This window comes from Coffea arabica, chromosome 8c (genome assembly GCF_036785885.1).
Source record: "Coffea arabica cultivar ET-39 chromosome 8c, Coffea Arabica ET-39 HiFi, whole genome shotgun sequence".
In the NCBI taxonomy this organism is placed as follows: Eukaryota; Viridiplantae; Streptophyta; class Magnoliopsida; order Gentianales; family Rubiaceae; genus Coffea; species Coffea arabica.
In genome coordinates this window covers 37,361,735-37,385,077 of record NC_092325.1, presented here as the reverse complement: position 1 = coordinate 37,385,077, position 23,343 = coordinate 37,361,735, and the positions used below count along the sequence as shown (strand labels likewise).

General features: G+C 35.2%; 1 protein-coding gene and 1 non-coding gene across 2 annotated transcripts; one reads left to right on the top strand and one right to left on the bottom strand.

The window, feature by feature from the left end:
- Nucleotides 1-4,684: 4,684 nt before the first annotated feature.
- LOC140013221 (isoleucine N-monooxygenase 1-like) lies at nt 4,685-6,774 on the top strand. Its single transcript, XM_072062390.1, has 2 exons — nt 4,685-5,683; nt 6,151-6,774. Exons 1-2 carry the CDS (start codon nt 4,685-4,687, stop codon nt 6,772-6,774), a joined length of 1,623 nt encoding a protein of 540 aa, XP_071918491.1.
- A 5,001-nt stretch (nt 6,775-11,775) lies between these two features.
- LOC140013954 (small nucleolar RNA R71) lies at nt 11,776-11,882 on the bottom strand. The gene has a single exon (XR_011820806.1). It is a non-coding gene; the product is annotated as a small nucleolar RNA R71 (small nucleolar RNA).
- Nucleotides 11,883-23,343: the final 11,461 nt, after the last annotated feature.

Genomic DNA, 23,343 nt, shown 5'->3' with positions numbered 1-23,343 from the left:
ATTCCAGCTGGTTTCACTACCCCCCCATGGCAAGAGTAGATTATTACCCTCATTCTCCTTGCCAAAATCCCTCTGAGACTCCCCAGCCCTCTCTCCATAATTTGAATAGCTTTTATTCTGATTTTTTGGGCTTCTAGAATTACTAGCTCGCATCCAAGCTCCAAATTGTGTTTCTTTGTCTAGGTAGTTTCCTTTAATCCTACAATTTTTCTCATTATGTCCCAATAGTCCACAACAATAACAGAAATCAGGACACTTCTCATACCTAAACTCAATCCATTTCGTATTACCATTCATCCTAACCGTAGTTCCCCTCAATAGTGGTTTCTCAATATCAACTTTCACTAAAATCTTAATATGTTTCCCTTCTTTTCCCCCGCCATTAGGAAGAATAACCTCTTTAACTGAGTCAAAAACTCCTCCAATCTTACGACCTATCTCTTTAGTTATCCAATGGATTGGAAGGTTCCAGATCTGCACCCAAATCCAAGTTTTACTAAAAGCCATACCATCTATCTCTATTCCCTCCCTCCACGGAATCACAACCAATGGTGAATTATCATAAACCCATGGCCTCCCATTCAGAACTCTGTCCATATCATTTTGGTTCATGAAAAGAAATTGAAACAGATTCACACCAATTTCTACCACCTTCACATTCTTAGCAAAAATTCATATATTACTGGTAAAACTCTTAATACCAGCGATATTTGCCACCTTCTCACCAATCACTTTGCCAATGATGTTCATTCTGCATTCCGCCACTCCCTGGAGAATATCATCCCCCTCAATTTGAATTCCTACCTCCTCCTTCTCCGAGAGATCAAATTTCCTTATTACTTCCTCAAGCTCCTCAGCCATTGCTGCAATACTCAGGAACTCCTCACTGATGACCACAGGATGATAAGCTACTGCACACCAGTTCCAAGAGGAAATCTGGAGAGCACAAAGAGAGCAGTTAACAGCCAAGTTTAGCAGATTATGAAAAGGAATACTACCGCTAGATCCTAACAACAAAGACAGCAGCAAGGAACACAGCTGGAATAACGATGAAAGTAAGGAAAACAACTAAAAAAAACTATGAATCTGGATCTAACACCAGCTCTATTAAGATTGGGTAGCTAGCTCTATTCATCAGTTGAACAGATCCAGCTGACCAAATCTTCACGAAGAAAGTACACAAAAGATGCAGACCAAATCCTAATTCTATGTGTTAACTTCAGAAATGCATTCATTGTTTATCAAAGCTAGACGATCAAATGAATCTATGGCTCAGAATGTGGGGAAAACGAAATGTAAAAGTACGGGAAATTGAACTTGAAGGCGGCAAAGTTCAAACCACCCACTAGGGGAGAGATCTCTACTAGAGAGAGAAAGGAACTCTCATAGAGGGAGAAAAAAATGTGAAATGGAGATTCACTTCGAAAATTTTCTAAAAAGTTGGATAACTAAAGTTCTCCTTTTATTTGACATGAACCATATGTAGTTTAAAGGTGAGCTAATTATATTTCAGTTCTATTTTATTAAGTTACAAATTAAATGGGTTTGCTTAATCTCCTTTATTTATTACAAAAAATGTAGTCTATTTGGGTTTTATCAGTGGATCTAAAAAAAATGATATAGATCTAAGAACTGGCATAGACATCTAATTTTTGCATTTGTTTTTTTATGTATATAGCAATAAAAAGAATGGTTTTCCTTACACTCAATGTCTAGATTAATTAAGTGAAAAAATAGATCTGAAAATGGATATGGGTATAATAATTTATGTATTAGTTTTTTAAGTGTATGGTTCATAGATTATGTTTTAAGTTAAGTTCATTTTCATATTTTCTTTTAACGTGGACAGGGCATTTTATTTTTCTTCCTAATCATTTTAATTTGTATAAGTTAGGTTAAAAGAGGTACTAAAGTTATGCTGATTTGATATAAATCATATTTTCTTCAATTGTGAGCCATTCATATATTGCTTTCATTCTATTTGGCAACTGATTGAATGGCTTTTTTTAATGTCCTTTGTTCATTTTTAAAAGTATGACCCATTTGGATTTAATTGGTGAATCTTTCCTCGTTTGCTTTTCAAAATTTTCAATTTTAAGCAGTCTGTTAGGTTATTGAATCAACTCATTTTAGATAAATTGTAAGAAGTAGTGAATGCTAAGTATTTAGTATCCATTTAAAATGGTTATAGAGATTTATTGTACATAAAATAATTCAAATTTATAAGAAAAATGATGGAGGGTAGGAAAGATTTGCCAAAAGTGAAAACACCTCTTAGAATAGCTGCATTGGATCACCCTCCCGTAAAGGGTAGCATTTGGTTAGAAGTCTCCTATCATTTGAATATGTGATTCGTGAATGAATTAGAAGTTATCCTCCTACTCTTAATATGGAAGCCATTGTATGGTTTGCTTATGCATGACTTATTAGTGAACCTTTCTGTGCGAGCACTAAACTAGTACATATTTCTCAAAATGCAGGTTGATTAAGATGGCTTGCCCTGAATTTGATTTTACTCTTCCGCTGTTCGTATTATCAACCCAACATTATATGTGAATACAACAAATCTACGACCATCAGTATAGAAATATAAAATAACATCAAACTAAATATCTCGAATTTATCTTAAAATTCTCTTGGATGCTTGCAAGTAGGATGGGTGTAGAAACTCTACGAATATGCTAATCAAACAAATTTTCATAAGTGATGCCAGGCATTCTAAAATTCTGTTGGGAAAAGGGTATCGGTACAGGCACACAATATCAGAGTTAGTTCAGGACAAATTTCTCTTTCCTCACGTACCAGTTAAAATAGAAATAAATCAAATCACCAAATAATAATACTAATAGTGATAATAAAAAAACAAGAAAAATAAAGGCACAGGACACCAAGATTTTTACGTGGAAAGCCCAAATTGGGAAAAATCACGGGACCTAATCCAGTTAAAATCTCCACTATCACAATAATGGGAATACACAGGTCTATTCGAAAATATTCGGATGATAATAATATTACTACTACCAACTAAGCAAAACTGCTACAAAATCACCCCAAAAAATTACAACTGTCAAAAAAGTGGGTTTGAAAAGATATTACCAAATGAAGAAGAAATTCAAAATGTAAACCGGTAGATAAGTAAAGCCTCACGAAAGGATATCGCATGGATAAAATTTTGTTTCAATTAGATTTCGAATCACCCTCCAATCAATCCAGACCTTGAAATTTTTCGCTCCCTATCTTATTTACTCTTTCTCTCTCTTCGTCTTTCTCTCAACAAGGAAGAACATGACGGCTGACACTTTTTCTCACAGGAAGACCAATTGCTTCTTGCGGCTGCTACTCCTTTTTGGTTTTTGTCCAAGTCAAATTTTGACGTAAACCTAAAAGTATTTGGTTTTGTGGTTTGGCCCACAAATAGGCTGGCCACAAATCCAACAAATTCGAATATCGAACACTTCCTTAACAAACATTGTCTTGTCTTTCTCATTACATATTGTCTTGCATTATTCAACTATAATAGCTACGATTTTCCGTTTACTCTGAAGCACCAATGATGAGGAGCGTGAACCAGGATGAACAACTGAAAGACATCCTCTGCGTGCAACAACTTTCTTCATTTTCTTATTGTACTATATTCTGCGTAACCAATTAAAATTTGTTTTCATCCTAAGTAAGATCCAAAGGATAAAATTTTTAAAACAATTTTTTTTTCAGTCTTTAAGATAAAGAACTTATCATAGTAATGATATCTTAAAAGCATTTCTTGTCGAACAAATTGAAATGATTGAAAATTTTCTATTTGAAGGTACGACAATTTACTTTAACCAAAAGAGTGCCTTTTTAACTAAATTAGATTTTAATTATATACTAATACACAGACAATAAACAAAAAATAAATGGAAAAACAGAAAATTTCTAATTTTAATATAACTTAGTGTAACCAATTCTACACATATTCTGATTGCAATAACTAGAGATGGTAAATTTCAATATGAAGAGTTTCTTAGGAAATTTTACGAAATTCCTTTTATTATATCGTGTCTTTCCTTTCTATTAAAATATAACAATCCTACAACAAAATGTAGGGTGGATTTCAGAATATCACCTAATAAATAAAGTTTTTCTCTAAGAGTTAAGCTTGGAACTACTACAAGTTGTCATGTATTTGTAAAATAATCTGTTTGGCAATTGATTTCTTCAGACCATTTTGCTCTGAGAATAAGATTTTTACAATTGTTGCAAGGAAATAGCATGATCTAAAACTTGGTATAATGTACGTTTCTCCTATTTCAGCACAAACACCCTCGAAAAGAAATTAGGTATTGCTTTTAAAATAGATATATATATATATATATATCCAAAAAAAAAACTAAGGCTAATCTTTACAAACCACAAAAAAAGAAAATGTGCATTTTTGAACAAGACTCTACACAATTTTAGGGGATTAGTCTATCCAAAAAGTTGGAATAACCCTAAGTGGAAAAAAAAAAAATAATGGTATCCAAAAGTCCGTGGGAGCTACTCAAAATCATAGATACCTAATGCTACCAACAAATTTCTCCTATAAAAGCTCGCATAATTGCACTCTTTACAAACCATCAACGGGAATTGCAGACACTCAATACCTCTCACATATACCAAAAGCTCAAAGCAATTCTTAAGAACTTTCATACGGTCTCAAGTCATGAATTACACTTCCAGTCTTCGTGTTGATTCAAGCTTGGGATTTACCTCAATGTCATGGATCCCATATTTCTCAGGATTCACGGCTTTGGTTTTGTTGGTGATCTTTAAGATGGACAAATGGTTAACTATTTGTCTAAAGAATAACAAAACTCGTCGATTCCCTCTCCCTCCTGGCCCAAAACCCTTGCCTTTCATTGGTTGCATTTTCCAAATGCTGAGAAACAGACCAACAAATCGATGGATATGTAAATTCATGGATGATTTGAATACCGAAATCGCATGTATCCGCATTTTCGGTGTTCATGTCATTCCAGTCACTTCTCCTGAGCTCGCTCGCCAGTTCTGTAAGAAACAAGACTCGATTTTCTCCAGCAGACCTGTTTGTATGTCTGCAGAGCTTTGTAGTGGAGGATTCTTGACAACCGGCCTTTCACCTTTGGGCGATCAATACAAGAAAATGAAGAGGATGGTCGTTTCCAGTGTGCTCTCACCTGCTAAACACCAATGGCTTCATAGCAAGCGAGCAGAGGAAGCAGATCATTTGGTTAATTACGTTTACAATCAGTGCAAGGACAATGCCACCGGTGGGCTAGTGGACATAAGATTGGTTACGCAACACTACTGCGGAAATGTGATTAGAAAGATGATTTTCAACAAGAGATTCTTCGGGAAAGGAATGGAAGATGGAGGACCAGGTGCTGAGGAAGTTGAACATATCAATGCACTCTTCAAAATCCTTGCTTATTTGTATGCATTCAGCTTATCAGATTACATGCCCTGGGTGAAGATTTTTGATTTTGATGGCCACCGAAAGATTCTTACTGAGGCCGTTGCATGTGTACGAAAGCACCAAGATCCCGAAATTGAAAAAAGGATTAAAATGTGGGAGAGTGGCTTGAAAAATGAGGAAGAAGACCTTCTTGATGTCCTAATCAGGCTCAAAGATAGCAACGGCAGACCCCTCTTAACAACTGAGGAGATGAGAGCACAAATTACTGTAAGGAATCCTCTATCCTGCTGCATGGTTACATAAACAATTTCTTAAACAAATGGGGTAAATCAAACTTTAGCTCCTTATCAGCTAGTGCCCTTTCACATAAGTACAAAATCAATCGTAGGGGCCACACTCCAAAACTTAAAATCTTGCTTGCAGACTCAATGCTGTGAAACATTCAGGTAAACCATGCCCACATCAAATGACGTACAAAAGGTGACATAAGACGACATCATCTTGTTCGCTCACGTTTTAATGATGTGGTTTATGTGTGCTCAAGCCCATCAGCCACGCTCTGACCATATATGTTGATTAGCAGAAATTAGAAAAGGATGGAATCTCAATAAGCCCTAATCACCAACAAAATGCAACTTGCAATATGGTGTTGTTCGGTCAGAGTCGATTATTGGACTTGGAAAAGAAGGATTATTAGTTTCACTTTTAACTTTACTATGATGCATGCTCGACAGGAATTAATGTTTGCAACAGTCGATAATCCATCAAATGCTGTGGAGTGGGCATTAGCAGAGATGCTAAATCAACCTGAAATGCTTCAAAAAGCCACAGAAGAGCTAGACGCCGTGGTTGGAAAGGATAGACTTGTTCAAGAATCTGACCTTCCGAGGCTGAAATATGTGAAGGCCTGCGTAAGAGAGTCCTTTCGGCTGCATCCATTAGCACCCTTTAATGTTCCTCATGTATCTACTCAGGACACCGTCGTTGGTGGCTACTTCATCCCGAAAGGTAGCCATGTTATCCTCAGCCGTCCAGGACTTGGCCGTAATCCTCGAATCTGGGAGGATCCGCTGAAGTACAAGCCTGAGCGCCACATGAAGGACATGGAGGATGCTAGAATGGATCTCAACGATCCAGAATTAAATATGTTTTCCTTCAGCACCGGAAGGCGTGGATGTCCAGGAGTCCTTTTGGGTTCCACACTCACTGTGATGTTGCTGGCCAGACTTCTTCAATGCTTTAGCTGGAAGATTCCATCAGGTCATTCGCAAATCGATTTAGCAGAGTGCGAGGATGCTGGCTTCCTTGCCAAACCTCTCGTTGCAGTTGCTGAACCACGATTCCCACAATTCAACTAGGATGATACCTTTTCATGATTTACCTTCTTATGTATCATCCTCTCGTGTCTACTCTCCCTATCCTGTTATTAGTGTCATCTTTTCACTTTTACGGTTCCTAATGAACTTCTACTAAGTGTAGCCAATTCTGCACAAATTCTTGATTGACTTGTGATAAGATATAAAATCCAAAGGGAAAATTGTCCAAAACGTCCCTCACATTTTGTAAAATAACTTTTTTCGTCCCTCACTTTTAAAAGTGTAATTTTATATCCCTTACATATTCACATCGGACAAATTTAGTCCCTAACTAGGTTTCCGATCATTTTTTGGCCGGAATCCATCATGTGCAAGGCACATGATCATTTTTTAAGGGTAAATTATATTTTACATAATCTCATCTATAGTCCTCCACATTTTATAAAATAAATTTTTTCGTCCCTCACATTTTATCAAATGATTTTTTTCATCCCTCACATTTCACAAAATGAATTTCTTCATCCCTCACATTTCACAAAATAAATTTTTCATTTCTCACTAATTATGTGTGTGACTACATTTTTTTTAAACACACATATATGTCTATTTGATTTTGCTTAATAATAATAGTATAAATACATGTATGTAATTGGGCTCAACTTGTGGGCTATTTTCTTTTTTTGTATGATTATGACTAATATTTACCAATAGAATCTTAATTTGCATATTCTTATTGTATTTTGATCGAAAATAGCTTTATTGGCTAACTTGACAATGAATGCAAGATTATTTACTAGCTAATATCAGATGAAATCAAATGATCACGTATAATATATGGCATTCGTATTGTTAAGTGAAATCAAATAAACACATACATATATTTATACTATTCAGATTATTAAACAAAATCAAATAGACATATACTTGTGTTTAAATAAAATGTATTCACACACATTTGTTTTAGGGTTTCCCTCACATACATAATTAGTGAGGGATGAAAATATTCATTTTTTGAAATGTGAGGGATGGAGAAATTCATTTTGTGAAATGTGAGGGATGAAAAAATCATTTTATAAAATGTGAGGGACGAAAAAATTTGTTTTATAAAATGTGGAGGACTATAGATCAGATTATGTAAAATATAATTTGACAAATTTACCCTTAAAAAATGATCACGTGCAAGGCACGTGATGGATTCCGACCAAAAAATAATCGGAAACCTAGTTAGGGACTAAATTTTACCGATGTGAATATGTAAGGGACATAAAATTGCACTTTTAAAAGTAAGGGATGAAAAAAGTTATTTTACAAAATGTGAGGGACGTTTTGGACGATTTTCCCAAATCCAAATATTCGTAATCGAGGTTTCGGAATTAAGTTTTTGTCGATTAGTTTAGCTCAGAACTATTACAAGTTGTTATGTATTTCTAAAATAGTCTGGTTGGCATATCGATTCCTTCAGGCCATTTTGCTCTGAAAATAAGATTTTACCATTGTTACAAGGAAATAATATGCTCGAAAACTTGTTATAAAATACGTTTCTCCTTTTTCAGCACAAACATCCTTGAAAAGAAATTAGTTACTGCTTTTAAAATAAATATATATCCGACAAGTTATCTGGTACCAAAAACATGTGCATAAATGTCCTTCCCCCCAAATGTAGGCCCTTTCTTGGTCCATATATCCGATTGCTTGGTTCAATGCACCCACTTAAAGTGAGCCATAAAGACAATACACCTTTATCTGTGACCTTGCGAGGCTTAATAATTAATTTTGCTGTACTACTTTCTATGTTGTGGACAACCATCAAAATTCGGTTAACTGGTGAATTTCAATCACCACTTTTTAATATAGTCCGAAAAACATCAATTACGATACTGTGTAATAAGTTGTTTAAAACTGCAATAATCAAACCGTGTGGGGTACTGTATATATAATTGCCATGCATATATGCCTCTATTAATATAGTAAATCAAGTGTAAGTAAAATATTGTAATTGGTTGTTATCAAAGACTCTTTGTAACAGCCCTTCAAGAAAGCAAGGGAATAATTCATGTTGAAAATAGTTTTTAAACTAACATTAGGCAAGTAGTTCATTTGGCAAGTGTTTATGTCACATGTAATATAACATAATCTAGTACTAGTCATCTAGAAGGTAAGTAATATCTTTGGATGTGCATTTTGATGACTCTTCCTTTGTAAGGAGATAGTGTGAGATATTACAAGTTCTCTGTTTATGTTAATTAATTAATTAGGATTAATTTTAGGGTCTGTCTAACAGGTGCCCTGTGGGTACTCAACTTCATTAAGACATATTTTAGATGTCATATTTTTGGAAATGTAAAATTAATTAGAGAAAGAAAAGAAATATAACGAAAGGTAGGTAAGATTAAATAAGAAAAGTATATAAATGTAAGGTAGGGTAATAATTGTTAGTATGCACATCCATTAGAAAATCCCTTAATTTTATATACATTATAATAATGTATAGTAGTGGTACCGATAAATGTGCATATTCTCAATTTAGTTGAATTTAATCTTTCATTTTGGCACATGTAATATGCATCCATGCTTGTTGGTGTAGACACTATTAGATATTCAAGATTAATCCCATTAACAATTACATTACCAGTATTCATTGAATTGATAGATACAAATTAGTATAGAATATGAAACTTATATTAGTAATTAGTGATAAGAGAATATTTAACGTATATTTTGTACAAGTTTGGCACGAACTTTTGGTATGTTTTGAGAAGATTAAAGTCATATTTGAAATCTTTTGGTGATAATTGTTTAAATATTGTTTAAGTGTTCAAAACTTGATAAATGAGTGGATTAATGCATTAATTTTATGAAATTGTGAAGGATATTGATATATGAAATTCATGCACCAGATGAAGGAAATGTAAGGATCGTCCAGAGAATAAAGTACAAAAGAAACTAGGAGCAAAAATGAAGAAAAAGGAAAGAAGTGAAAATCTGGAAATTGACAAGTACGGATCCGAGCTCGGATCCGAGTAAACAAAGGGCGATCCGAACCCTCGTTTGTACTTCTGGAGCAATGGATCTGAGGTAAGGCGATCTGAGCTCGGATTTATATAGAAAGGCCTTGGATCCTCCATGATCCGAGCTCGGAACTTTCTCCACCCCTCGGATCCGAGATTCGGATTTGCCTCTCTCTACTGCAAGTGACACAACCGTTTTTCCTCACTTTTCACACAACTTTCCAGCTATTTTGGGTGAGAGAATTCGGTAGCACATGCTTCTGCAATAAAAGAGAAGACAAAATGAGTTATTAACAAGTCAAAACAATATTTCTTTTGACTTTCTTTACAAAATTTGAGTTGTTGGAATCATGAAGGAGAAGAAAGTGCCTTTCTACCACTTTTTATGCAGAAAATGAAGGAGAAGCCAGAGGAGGACCATACGTAGCTAGTTTTTCTTCTTACATGTTTCTCTCTAGCTAGAGGTTCTTGGGGAAGCACTTGGAGATTTCACTTGTAATCATCTTGCACAAAACATAGCAGAAATTTGAGGGTTTCACCATTACTTGGCTAAGTCTTCCTTTATCTTTCTTGTACTTGTAATTTATGATGTTTTGCATTGATAAACTTATGAGTTTGATTGTTATATCATTCATGGGCAACTAAACTTCTTTATCTAGGGAGTAGATGAAACTTATAGTTAAATGATATGAATTGAATGTGATTTATATTTGTTGTATCTTGTATTGACTTGTCTATTTGTGTAGTTGTAATTACTTGTTATTGTTTGATCACCAATAGCATACTTATAGTTGTTATTATTCAATGAGAATTGGTAGTAACAATGGAAACGCATGAGTAGAACTTAAGTTGTATGTTCATGAAAATAGAGGTACATTTAAGTGGATTACTTAGCATTTCATGAAGAAAAACAGAGTAGAACTAGTATTTCACCATGAAGATAGGAAAAGCTGAACTACTTTAGGCCATTTTACCATGAGAATGAGATTTGGTAATATTGGAAATGAATCCCTAGTTTAACAAGAATAATAACAAGAGGTAAATTTATTCATTTGTGTCGTTTATGCCATAAGTGGAATCTATATCCCTAGATTTAAGTCTTTAGTAAAGAAATCTCCATTTATATCTTTCAATTTATTAATCCAAATTTGTAGACAATAGCATTATAATCTTCTTGTTCAAATTTATCGTAAATGTAAATAATAGAGAAAATAAGAGCCTAGTACTTGTTTAAATTGCTCCTTGTGGGATCGACCTGATATTTGCCCAAAACTATTAAGTGATCTGTATACTTGCAGTTCAACAAGTAAAATTCGGAAATAAACTTGCATTGATATAAAAATCCTGTCAAGTTTTTGGCGCCGTTGCCGGGGAGCGGCAATATTAGGGTCTAATCATCTCTATTAATTTAGATATTTTCATTATTTTTATTCAAGTTGTTTATAGTTGATTTTAACAATTAAAACTGTAAAATTTCTCTTGTTTTTATTTATAGTGTATGCACCGATCAAAACGAGAAATTGCACCTTTCGATCCTGAAATTGAGAGGACACTTTGGAGACAAAGGAGGCATATACCACATCAAGAGGAACAAGAGATTTGGCAGCCGATAGAAGAAATCTTGATAGGGTTATCATTTGAGAAAGAAATGACAAAAAATTAACCAAATAGGTGAATTTTACGAGATTTTGCTTTACCGGGTACACAAGGATCTCAAATTAGCATCGCAAGGCCAACGATAAATGCTAATAATTTTGAAATTAAACCATCACTAATTCAAATGGTACAACAATCTCAATATGGAGGTAATGCTACCGAAAATCCAAATTCTCATTTGTCAACATTTCTTGAAATTTGTGCTACAATTAAGTTTAATGGTGTTAGTGATGATGTAATTAAATTTCGATTATTTCCATTTTCACTAAGGGACAAGGCCAAGGTTTGGCTACAATCTCATCCTCCGAATACTTTTACTACTTGAGCTGAATTAACTAAGGCTTTTCTCAATACATTCTTTCCACCTGGAAAAACTGCTAGACTAAGAATAGATATAACTAGTTTCTCTCAACAGAAAGGAGAGACATTGTACGAAACTTGGGAGCGCTATAAGGAATTGCAACGAAAATGTCCTCATCATGGTTTACCAGATTGGCTAGTGGTCCAAACATTTTACAATGGTCTCACCTATCTAACAAAGACGCATGTAGATGCGGCAGTGGGAGGAGCATTGATGGGAAAGACAGCCGAGGAAACTCAACAATTGATTGAAAAAATGGCTGCTAACAACTACCAATGGGCCAACGAACGAGGTAATACGAGGAGAACCGCAAGTATGCTGGAAGTAGATACCTTGAATATGTTAACTGCAAAGATAGATAATGTGGTTAGGATATTTAATAGGTATATTGGTTCTAACTCTAATCAAGGAGTAGTTGTTGCATGTTGTACTACTTGCGGCGGAGATCATGATGATTCTATGTGTTCTAGCAGCGAACATGTTCAATATTTCAACAATAACAACTGTCCACCCCAAAATAATCCATACTCTAATACCTACAATCCAGGATGGCGTAATCATCCGAATTTTGGATAGAATGATCAAGATAACCAAGAAAGATTAATTAATCCACCGGATTTTCAACCGAAGCAACCACTTCCGGAGTCTAAACCAGCTTGGAAATTGGCAATTGAGAAGCTGGCAAATGTATCAAATGATAAAATTGCAAAATTAGTCAGTGCCACTACTCAACGGTTTGAGAGAATTGAGGGAAGGATGGACCAGCTCACCAATATGTACAGGAATGTTGAAATCCAATTGGGACAAATAGCTAATGCGGTCAACAATCGCAACCAAGGGGACTTACCTGGTAAGACTGAGGTGAATCCAAGGGAATATGTGAAGGTCATAACCCTCCGTAGTAGTAAGGAAGTGGGGGAGAAACTTGTAACTGAAAGTGAAAGAGAATTTGAAAGAAGAGAATATAAGCAATTGAGTGAATTAGGAGAAGATGGCAAGAAAATCAAAGGGAAAGAAAAGATGAAAGAAAATGAACCACAAATTGGAGATACAACATCAATTCCTCCACCGGTGTCATTTCCACAAAGATTGAAGCATTCGAGAAATGACAAAGAATTTGAGAAGTTTGTCAATATTTTCAAATAATTACATATTAACATTTCTTTTGTTGATGCTATTTTACAGATTCCTTCATACACAAAGTTTCTCAAGGAGATAATGACTAAGAAAAGGAAGTTAGTAGATAGTGAGACAATTGCATTAACGGAAGAATGTAGTGCCATTATACAAAACAAATTGCCACCAAAATTGAAAGATCCAGGGAGTTTCACAATTCCTTGCATTATTGGCTGTAGAATTCTCTAAAGCACTTTGTGACCTTGGTGCTAGTGTTTCATTGATCCCTTTAACTGTGGTTAGGCAATTGAGGTTGAAAGATTTAAAGCGTACTAACATTTTTCTTTCAATTGGCTGACAGGTCTTTTAGACATTCAATGAGTATATTGGAGAATGTACTCATTAAACTACAGAAATTCATTATTCATGTTAATTTTGTTGTTTTAGATATGGAGGAAGATGTCAATGTACCTATTATACTTGGTAGACCATTTCTAACCACTGCAAGTACAATAATAGATGTTGAACGTGGTAAGTTCAAGTTTCAAATTGGTGAAGAGGAAGTGGAGTTTGATTTGAATAAAGTGAAAAAGTATCCCTCTTTTACTGACCATGTTTATTCTGTTGACATATGTGATGAATTGGCGTTAGAGATAAGTCAAGTTAATCTTGATGATGATTTCCTTGAACTTTGTCTTAATGGTGTAGACTTACAAGAGGAACAAGTTAAAAAAATGACTCAATTTTTGCAGGCACAGGTTCCTTACAAAAGGAGCAATGCATATGAGGAGTTAGGGATGAGCAAAGAGTTACCTCCACCATCGTGTGAGCAAGCTCCACAGCTTGAGGTTAAACCACTGCCTAAACACTTCAAATATGCATTTCTTGGAGAAAAAGAAACATTGTCGGTGATTGTAAATTCTGCACTAGATGAGGAATAACTAGGCAAGCTCTTATGTGTTTTGAGGAAGCATTTAAAGACTATAGGATGGATGATTTCTGATATCAAGGAAATCAGTCAAACTATTTATATACACCGAATTTTGTTAAAAGAAAATTCTAAGCCGGTGGTTGAAATTCAAAGGAGGTTAAATTCAAACATGAAAGAAGTGGTAAGAATAGAGATTCTTAAATGGCTGGATGTAGATATAATTTTTTTTAATTTTTTATAGTGTTTGGATTTCTCCTATTCATGTAGTGCCAAAGAAAAGGGGGATAACCATAGTACATGGTAAAAATGATGAAATGATTCCCTCTAGAGTTGTGATTGGGTGACGAGTTTGTATAGGTTATAGAAAACTGAATACAGCCACTAGAAAGAATCATTTCCCTCTTCCTTTTCTTGATCAAATGGTAGAAAAATTGGCTGGATATGAATTTTATTGTTTCTTGGATGATTTTTCAGGATACAATCAAATAATCATTTCACCGAAAGATCAAGAGAAGACCACATTCACTTATCCTTACGGCACTTTTGCATTTAAAAAAATGCTTTTTGGACTGTGCAATGCACCGGTCACCTTCTAACATTGCATGATAGCAATTTTCTCTGATTTTAATGAGAAAATCATGGAAATCTTCATGGATGACTTTTCTGTATTTGGATCCACTTATGATCATTGTCTTAACAATTTAAATCTAATTTTGCAGAGATGTGAAGAAACAAACATTGTACTCAATTGAAAAAAATGTCATTTCATGGTTTGTGAGGGTATTGTTCTAGGTCAAAAATTTCTTCACAAGGTATTGATGTAGATCAAGCTAAAATAGAGGTTATAGAGAGAATGCCTCCACCTACCAATGTGAAAGGCATTCGGAACTTTCTTGGACACGTGGGATTATATCGGTGGTTTATTAAAAATTTCTCCAAAATTGCTAAACCTTTATGTGAGTTGCTTGCAAAAGATGTTTTTTTTCACTTTAATGATGAGTGCTTAATTGCTTTCAATAGGTTGAAAAAGTAACTTGTCTCCGTACCTATAATAGAATCACCGGATTGGAGCTTACCATTCAAATTGATGTGTAATGCGAGTGATTTTGCAGTTGGAGCTGTTCTTGGGCAAAAACATGATAAGCGACTTCATGTCATTTATTATGCAAGTAAAAAGCTAAATGAACCCCAAGTCAACTATGCAACAACAGAGAAGGAGTTGCTAACAGTGATATTTGCATTGAATAAGTTTAGATCGTATTTAGTAGAATCTAAAGTTATCATTTATACCGACCCATACAGCACTCAAATATCTCTTAAATAAAAAAGATGCAAAATCTCGACTAATTCGATGGATTTTATTATTGCAGGAATTTGATTTGGAGATCAAAGATGAAAAAGAACTTAGTCGCTAATTATCTTTCTAGACTGGAGAACATGCCTCAAGAAGACCATTCATCCATTAAAGAAGAATTTTCAGATGAGTTTTTAATGGCAATTTATAAGTCACCATGGTATGCTGATCTAGTTAACTTTGTAGTTAGTGGAGTGATACCAAGTGATTTGAATTCTCACCAAAGAAAAATGTTCTTAAATGATGCTAAATATTATTTTTGGAACGAACCGTTCTTTTACAAACATTGAGCAAATGGAATAATTAGAAAATGTGTTCCGGAAGAAGAGGTACATAGTATTTTAATGCATTATCATACTCTTGAAACGAGAGGTCATTTTAGTACAACTAAAACAGTAGCAAAGGTATGGCAATCAGGATTTTATTGGTCTACTATGTACCAAGATGCTAGAAATTGGGTTAAAAATTGTGATCAATACCAAGAACTGGCAATATCTCAAGGAAGAATGAAATGCCTCTGACTACATATTTGGAAGTTGAGCTATTTGATGTTTGATACATTGATTTTATGGGATCATTTCCTAACTCATATAATAATAAGTACATCCTTTTAGCAATTGATTATGTCTCTAAATGGGTGAAGGCCATTTCTTCACAAACTAATGATGCTAAAGGTGTGCTTAAATTTCTTAAACAGAACATATTTTATAGGTTTGGAGTTCCAAAGGCAATAATAAGCGATGAAGGTAAGCATTTTTGCAACAAAACTATTGACACTTTGGTACTTAAATATGGATGCAGGCATAAAAAGTCACTTCCCTATCATCCTTAAGCCAATGGTCAAACGGAGTTGGCCAACCCGAAAATCAAAATCATTTTGGAGAAAACTATCAACCGATCGAGAAAGGATTGGTCAAACAAGCATGAAGATGCTTTGTAGGCGTATAGAACGGCATTTACAACGCCGTTGGGAATGTCTTCATATAAGCTTGTTTATGGGAAAGCGTGTCATTTACCTGTAGAAATAGAACATAGAGCTTATTGGGCTATTAAGGCTATTAATTTTGATTTTAAATCTGCAGGTGAAAAGAGAATGTTCGAGTTGAATGAATTGGAAGAATTGCGATTGATCTCGTATAAGAATGCTAAGATTTACAAAGAAAAAGTAAAATTCTGACATGACAAACATATTCTTCCTAAGCATTTTGAAGAAGGGCAAAAGGTGTTATTGTTTAATTCAAGACTTAAATTATTCCAGGAAAATCTTAAGTCTCGATGGTCCGGACCATTTGAAATAGTTCGCACATTTCCTTATGGGGCAGTGGAAATAAAAGGAGAAAATGGTGTCCCATTCAAAGTGAATGGTCAAAGATTGAAGCCCTATTTGGCCAGAGAAAAGGTTCCTAAAGGAGTGATTTACTTCTTAGGAAACACAATGGAGAGTTAAACAAACTATAGGAGAGTCGAGCTGAACGACTATAAATAAAGCGCTTGTTGGGAGGCAACCCAATAATAATATTATAGTTGTGTGTTTTATGTGTTTCTTAAATTTTGGTATGATTTAACTGACTAATTATATATATTTCATTTGTTTGTAGGAGGTACCGAAGTTCCAACATCCATCTTGGAGGTGCATTTGAAGAACAAGTGTAAAAAGGGAGGTTTTCTTACCAAATTGTGCTTTAAGTGTTTAGAATTCTCATTCATATATGTAATGTGCATTTCAAGTATATTCAAGTGAATTTCGGTGATAACATGTTTATAAAATGCTCATGGACTCATTTGTTGTGTATTTCATGCTCAAAGGTGCCATTTTGGTGTAAAAATACAAAAATGATCAAAGAATCTCACCCCTCGATTTGCAATGTAGATATGTTTGATGTGTTTTAAGAGATTGAATATTGTGTTTATGGTATATTACACTTGCCTGGGAGGTTGAATTTGATACAAATTTTGTCCTTTGTGTAATTTGAAATTGGCCGAAAAATGGAGGAAAAGTCTAAAAAATTGCAGTTTCTGCAATTAGTGCAGAAATGTGCTGATCTGAGCTCGGATCCGACAAAATCCAGATAGATCCGACCTCGGATCAATTGAGGATCAAAAGTGAAAATAGGGGATCCGAGCTCGGATCCAACAAAACCCAGTTGGATCCGAGGGCTCGACTGATCATCTAGAAGGCCCAATCCAAGCCCATCGGATCCGAGCCCTGATCAAATCGATCCGAGCTTGGATTGGTTCGCGATAAGAAAGAAATCGAGGGCTCAGTTTCTCATTTTTCCAGCTCTCCCTTTCCTATTCTGCCGAAACCCTAGCCCCTATTCACCAATCTTCCTTTTCATCCAATAATCATTCAATTTTTCACCATAAAAACATTCCCCAACCTATTGTGATCATAAACCCTCAACAATTCCGTTTTAAAAACATCAATTTGGAGGGTTTTGATCTTCCAAACTGAAATTCGGGCTGCATTGAAATTTCGCAATTTGTGGTCAAAATTGGGGTTGTTTCTTCATCATCTTTGCATCATTATCATCCTCCACCATCACTTTACACATTTGAGGTAACAATTTACAATTTTCTTTGACATTTTATAATTCCTAATTTTACATTTTTCGAGTTTTTTGAGCATATTTTGATAATTGTTTATTTGTTGAAATGTCTTGTTATAATTGTGGTACATTGTGTTAAAATAAGTTGTTGCAACTATTTTCTTGCTTAGTATTGAGAGAATTGTGGCTTTGGTAATATTTTTGAATAATTTTTCTTCTCAATTATGAGGTTAAAGCACATTGTACTTTTTGGTCTAAAATTCCTTGTTTCTCTGGATTAGTTTGAATTGTTTTTAAAAAATGGAGATTACTTTTATGCTAATTAAAGGACAACATATGATTATTTGTCTAAATTGGTATGAATTCCTTGGGTAACAATGCTAAATGGTTGATGTTGAACATAATATTAGCATAAGCGTTGAAATGTTACTTTAGGTGGTTTTCCAAGATTGATTGTGTATCCAATAACTTTGCAAACATATTGTATTTCTAGTTTTTACCTTTTTCTTGCTTATTGTTTGAAATTTCAAGAGATGGAGTGGTGAGTGGATTTTTTTTTTGAGCCATGTGATATGATTTTGGATTGAAATTCATATCATACACGTGCATTTGTGTTTGAAATAATTTAAGTAGGACCTTTGATTGTATTTGGATATATGTTGGCAAGGAGTTTAGTCCTTGTTCAAGGGGAAATTCTGCCGAAATTTTTCCAAATTACTTTTTAACATTGTGGGTTGTGTATTTTCAAGAGATTTAGAATTCTTCTAATGTGCGTTTGATCTTGTTTCTTTGATATAGGTACCATGGTTCGCACAAGACGATCTCATATTCGCACTCCTTTGCTGAATTCGAGCAAGGAACGCACTCTGTCACCTGAGGAGTCACCAATTGAGGAATCTCCCTCACCTAAGTCGCCACCTCGCTCCAGGCGTAAGACAGCGTCCACTAGCCGTGACGAGCCACCTCCGGATTATGATACCACGCGATTCATTTCGCTTGAAAACCAACAGTGGTATGAAGCCGAATTGGACAAGGAGATCATAATTGAGAAATATCTGGCACCCGAGGTGGACGATCATTACAAGATGCCCACAGCATTCAAGCGACTTGGATAGGAGAATATACTGAAGTTGCCACGGCATTACTACTCAGACTTGGTGCGGGAGTTTTACGCTAATGTGGAAAATACGCAGAGCCACAACGCCAATTTGATTGTCTCTTGGGTCCGAGGGCAGAGGGTGTCCATCCATAGGGAGACCATTACACAGCATATCAAGTTCAAAGATGAGGGAGTGGACTTAAAGCTGACCAAGGAATTCAAAGCCCATGATCCATGACAAGTGGGAGAAACTGTGGCACGTCTTAAGGGTCAGTACCGTGAGCGAGGCAATTCGAAAAAGCTCACCGTATATGCCGATTCTTTCGATCCTAGGTACCACTTGATATTCTATCTTTTTGCCTTTAATGTGGTGCCAAAGAAGAGTGGAAAAAGGGAGCTCCGAAACAGCGATTTTTATTTCTTGGACAAGATGATGCATGGTGTGGATCAGCAGCTCACTGGTATCCCTCTTGCCAGTATTATTATCAACTACATGCGGACCACAGCCCGCATGAAAGCCAATGAAACCTGTTTTGGGTTCCCTCGCCTTCTTTCCATCCTATTTGAGAAGCTCAAGGTGTCTCTTAGAGCTGAACGAGCTATTGTCACTAAAGCTGCCGATGAAGTCAATGTTTCGTTACTCAGGTCCTTGGGTATCCCTACAGACTTTGGAGCCTCTTTGGTTTGCAACGTTGGAGAAGTGTCGACCTCAGCTCAGCCCCCACCTTACACTCAGCAGGAACCGGTTGTTCAAGAAATGGAGGCACAACAGGATCTACCTCCTCTTATTCCACGACTACCTCTTCCACTGCGCTCCAAGTGGCAAGAAGTCCTTAATGCCATATGTTGCATGGAGACGAGGGTAATGGAGCTAATCGATTAGACGGAGCGGCTGATGACGGAGCGATTAGACAGACATGATCATCGTCTTCGGGTGATTGAGGATTATTTTAGCATCCGCCGATCACCTGCTCCGACGCCTCATTATGAGGAGGGGCATATTGGTACATCATATGGTCCTCATGGACTTGAGGACGCCGTAGACCCTCGTTCCAAGCAGCCATGAAGATCCTTAGTTGATTACATCTTTTGTTTCTTTATTTTTCTTTTATTGTGTTCGGTTTAAATCTTATAGTTTTCATTTGGATTATCTTGTGCTACTTATGTTTCTTCGTACCCTTTGTTTCATTTTTGGGCAGAATTTGGATGTTCGTGAGGATTAGCAGCTTCAAATTGCATCACCACTTCTTTTGAGGGGAGTACTAGTTTCTTTTACCTTCCTCTACAATGAGAACATTGTCAATTTTAAGAGTAGAAGAGGGATTACTTTGTCTTATGGGTGATTGTGTCTTGAAGTGCATAATTTTAATTGTTCATGACTTAGAAATGTTGGAATCATATTTGGAAATACTGTCATGAGGTTAATTTTCTTGAAATTGAGGTTGTTGGCAGGGAGTTTTGTCCATTTATATGGGGAAACTTTATCAAAAATTTTTCAAAATATTTTTCAATATTTCATTGCAATTTTTTTCAAAATAATGGCCAAAATGTTCAATCTTAAGTGCCTAATTTTTCAATTTTACCATTTATTTTATTATTAATTTTCCCTATTATCTGACTTGATTTGAATTAATTGTTAGATTCTACTCACTTTTAATATTTTGCATTTATTTCAGGGAGTACAACGAAAATATCATAACAAGTGCCAATTTAACAGTCATTAGGAAGGAGTTCAAGTAGCAGGCGTCCAGGGGTATTTTTGGAATATCAAGATGCGACCCTCTCTGGTAATTTGCAGAAAACAACATAAAAGAAGGAAAAGGAATGCAGGGCTAGAAGGGGGCTTCTTCCTCTCCAGAAGGAGAGCCACCGCACAGGAGACTACTTGGAAGCTTTAGTTTTTGACTTTTCTTTGGTAGCTTTTCCTTCTCGTATGGCAGGACCTTTAGTTTAGCTTTCCTTTTGACTCTTCCCTTTGGGTCTTATGTGGTTGCCTCCTACGTGAGTCAGGGCCATGGAAGACTAAATCATCCTCTGTAACTTTACTTCTCTTTATTCCTTGAACCAAATTGAAGTTTCCTAAATTTCTAGACTATGGCTGCGACTGATGCTTCGATCTTGCATGGGTTTTCCTCATCAATAATGAGGTAAACCCCTTTTTCTAGTCAAGGAGCAACGGATGCTTTGACTCGTCTAAAATTGTGAGATCGATTTAATTTTACCTTTTTCTTTTATTTATTGGTATTCGCATATTCCCTGGTTACATTGCTTATGATTGTTTAGTTAATTGATTGTCTTGGATCCGGATAATTAGTTAATTTGATAATCTATTGTCAATTGGGACGTTAAATCCGTAATTGTTTAATTGTGTCAAAATAGTGATAACTGGCATGATTGGGTTTGTGTCAGGGGAATACGCGGGCTAACCTAAAATAACTCTGGTAGTGTGTTATTTGGTTAGAATAGGCCTCCTCTAATATGTAAGGCAATTGGGGAATTAAATCTTATGGGCGTACCTAAGGTTATTTCTCAATTGGAGTAGTGGTTAACGGGCGTACTTTAATCACCGACACAGTAAGGAGGCATTGACTGTCATCGCTTGTTTGGCAGTTATAACCTATTTATTAATAAATAATTGGAATTACTTGTGCATCGATTATCAATTAGGTGAACCATTGCTGAAGTTATTCCTTGGCTAGATCATTAGTTATCATTCATTTGATTTTAGTAATTTGTTATTTAATTTTTAGTAGCTTCTTAGATTTTATTTGATTTCTATGGTTGTCATCTTTTGCACAAAAACACCCCCTTGTCACTGTGAATTTGAAAAGAAACAATTACTCCCAATCCCTGTGGATTCGACCCTACGCACCACTATCTACAGAAATTACTTTTAGTTTGAACAGGTTTTATTATTGCACAGGCTGACAACCTGTCATTTAGTCCTCATTTGACTTGAAATTAGTTATTATGCAATTAGAATTTTTACATTTTAGAAAGTATATTCGGTTAAATGAGGAAAATTATGCTTAAAATTTTGCATATTTAATGATATTTCTCATTTTTACTTAATTTTATAAGTAAGTGATTGATATAGTCAAAACAAAACCAGATTCATCCTTTAATTATGCTTAGAGGGATATTTGATTGTAAAAATATGTATATATATAAGTAAATAAATAAATAAATATATTATTATTCTACTCCAATAATTCACATACTAAGTAGTCGGGGGTTGGCAATTACAAATGTCGCCATTCGCGTAAAAAGGTATTGAAATTAAGAGTATATTTAGCAATTTGAATAAGTGAAATGTTGAGTAACCGGGAATCTTCACCTAAAAGTGTCGATTTTCGCGTAAAAAGGCATTATCACTATTTAAGTAAAAGTATAAATAAATCCATCTTAGTTATGAAAATTTTGATGGATATATGATGAGAAAGACCATAAATTGACTATGTGAATTGCTTATTGATGATATTAGGTTAGAATGAGAGATTGAGTTGAATTTGTTGAAATTAAGGTATAATTATCTTTCTTTAATTTGATATTATGAGTATTTAGTGTAACTTGAGAAATTGCATAATGATTGGTTTCTAAGTTTTAAGAAATTAAATTTGACAAAAGTACGTATATTGTTTTATCTCTTGAATCATTGTAGTAAGTTATGTGTGAAATTACTTGAGGACAAGCAATGATTCAAGTATGGAGGAATTTGATAAGAAAATATTTAACGTATATTTTGTACAAGTTTGGCATGAACTTTTGGTATTTTTTGAGAAGATTAAAGTCATATTTGAACTCTTTTGATGATAATTGCTTAAATATTGTTTAAGTGTTCAAAACTTGATAAATGAGTGGATCAATGCGTTAATTTTGTAAAATTGTGAAGGATATTGATATATGAAATTTATGCACAAGATGAAGGAAATGTAAGGATCGTCCAGAGGATAAAGTACAAAAGAAACTAGGAGTAAAAATGAAGAAAAAGGAAAGAAGTGAAAATCTGGAAATTGACAAGCACGGATCCAAGCTCGGATCCGAGTAAACAAAGGGCGATCCAAGCCTCATCTATACTTCTGGAGCAATGGATCCAAGGTAAGGTAATCCGAGCTCGGATTTATATAGAAAGGCCTCAGTCCTCCATGATCTGAGCTCAGAACTTTCTTCACCCCTCGGATCCTAGGCTCGGATCTATCTTTCTCTACTGCAAGTGGCACAGCCGTTTTTCCTCACTTTTCACACAACTTTCCAGCAATCTTGGGTGAGAGAATTCGGTGGCACATGCTTCTGCAACAAAAAGGAAGACAAAATGAGTTATTGACAAGTCAAAACAACATTTCTTTTGACTTTCTTTACAAAATCTGAGTTGTTGGAATCATGAAGGAGAAGAAAGTGCCTTTCTACCACATTTTATGCAGAAAAGGAATGAGAAGCCAGGGGAGGACCATCCGTAGCTAGTTTTTTTCTTACATATTTCTCTCTAGCTAGAGGTTCTTGAGAAAGCACTTGAAGATTTCACTTGTAATCATCTTGT

Bases quoted from the DNA above. Each gene is read 5' to 3' on its own strand.
- LOC140013221 (XM_072062390.1), top strand. From the start codon at position 4,685: ATGAATTACACTTCCAGTCTTCGTGTTGATTCAAGCTTGGGATTTACC. The intron at 5,684-6,150 runs GTAAGGAATCCT...CATGCTCGACAG, and splicing joins AGATGAGAGCACAAATTACT to GAATTAATGTTTGCAACAGT.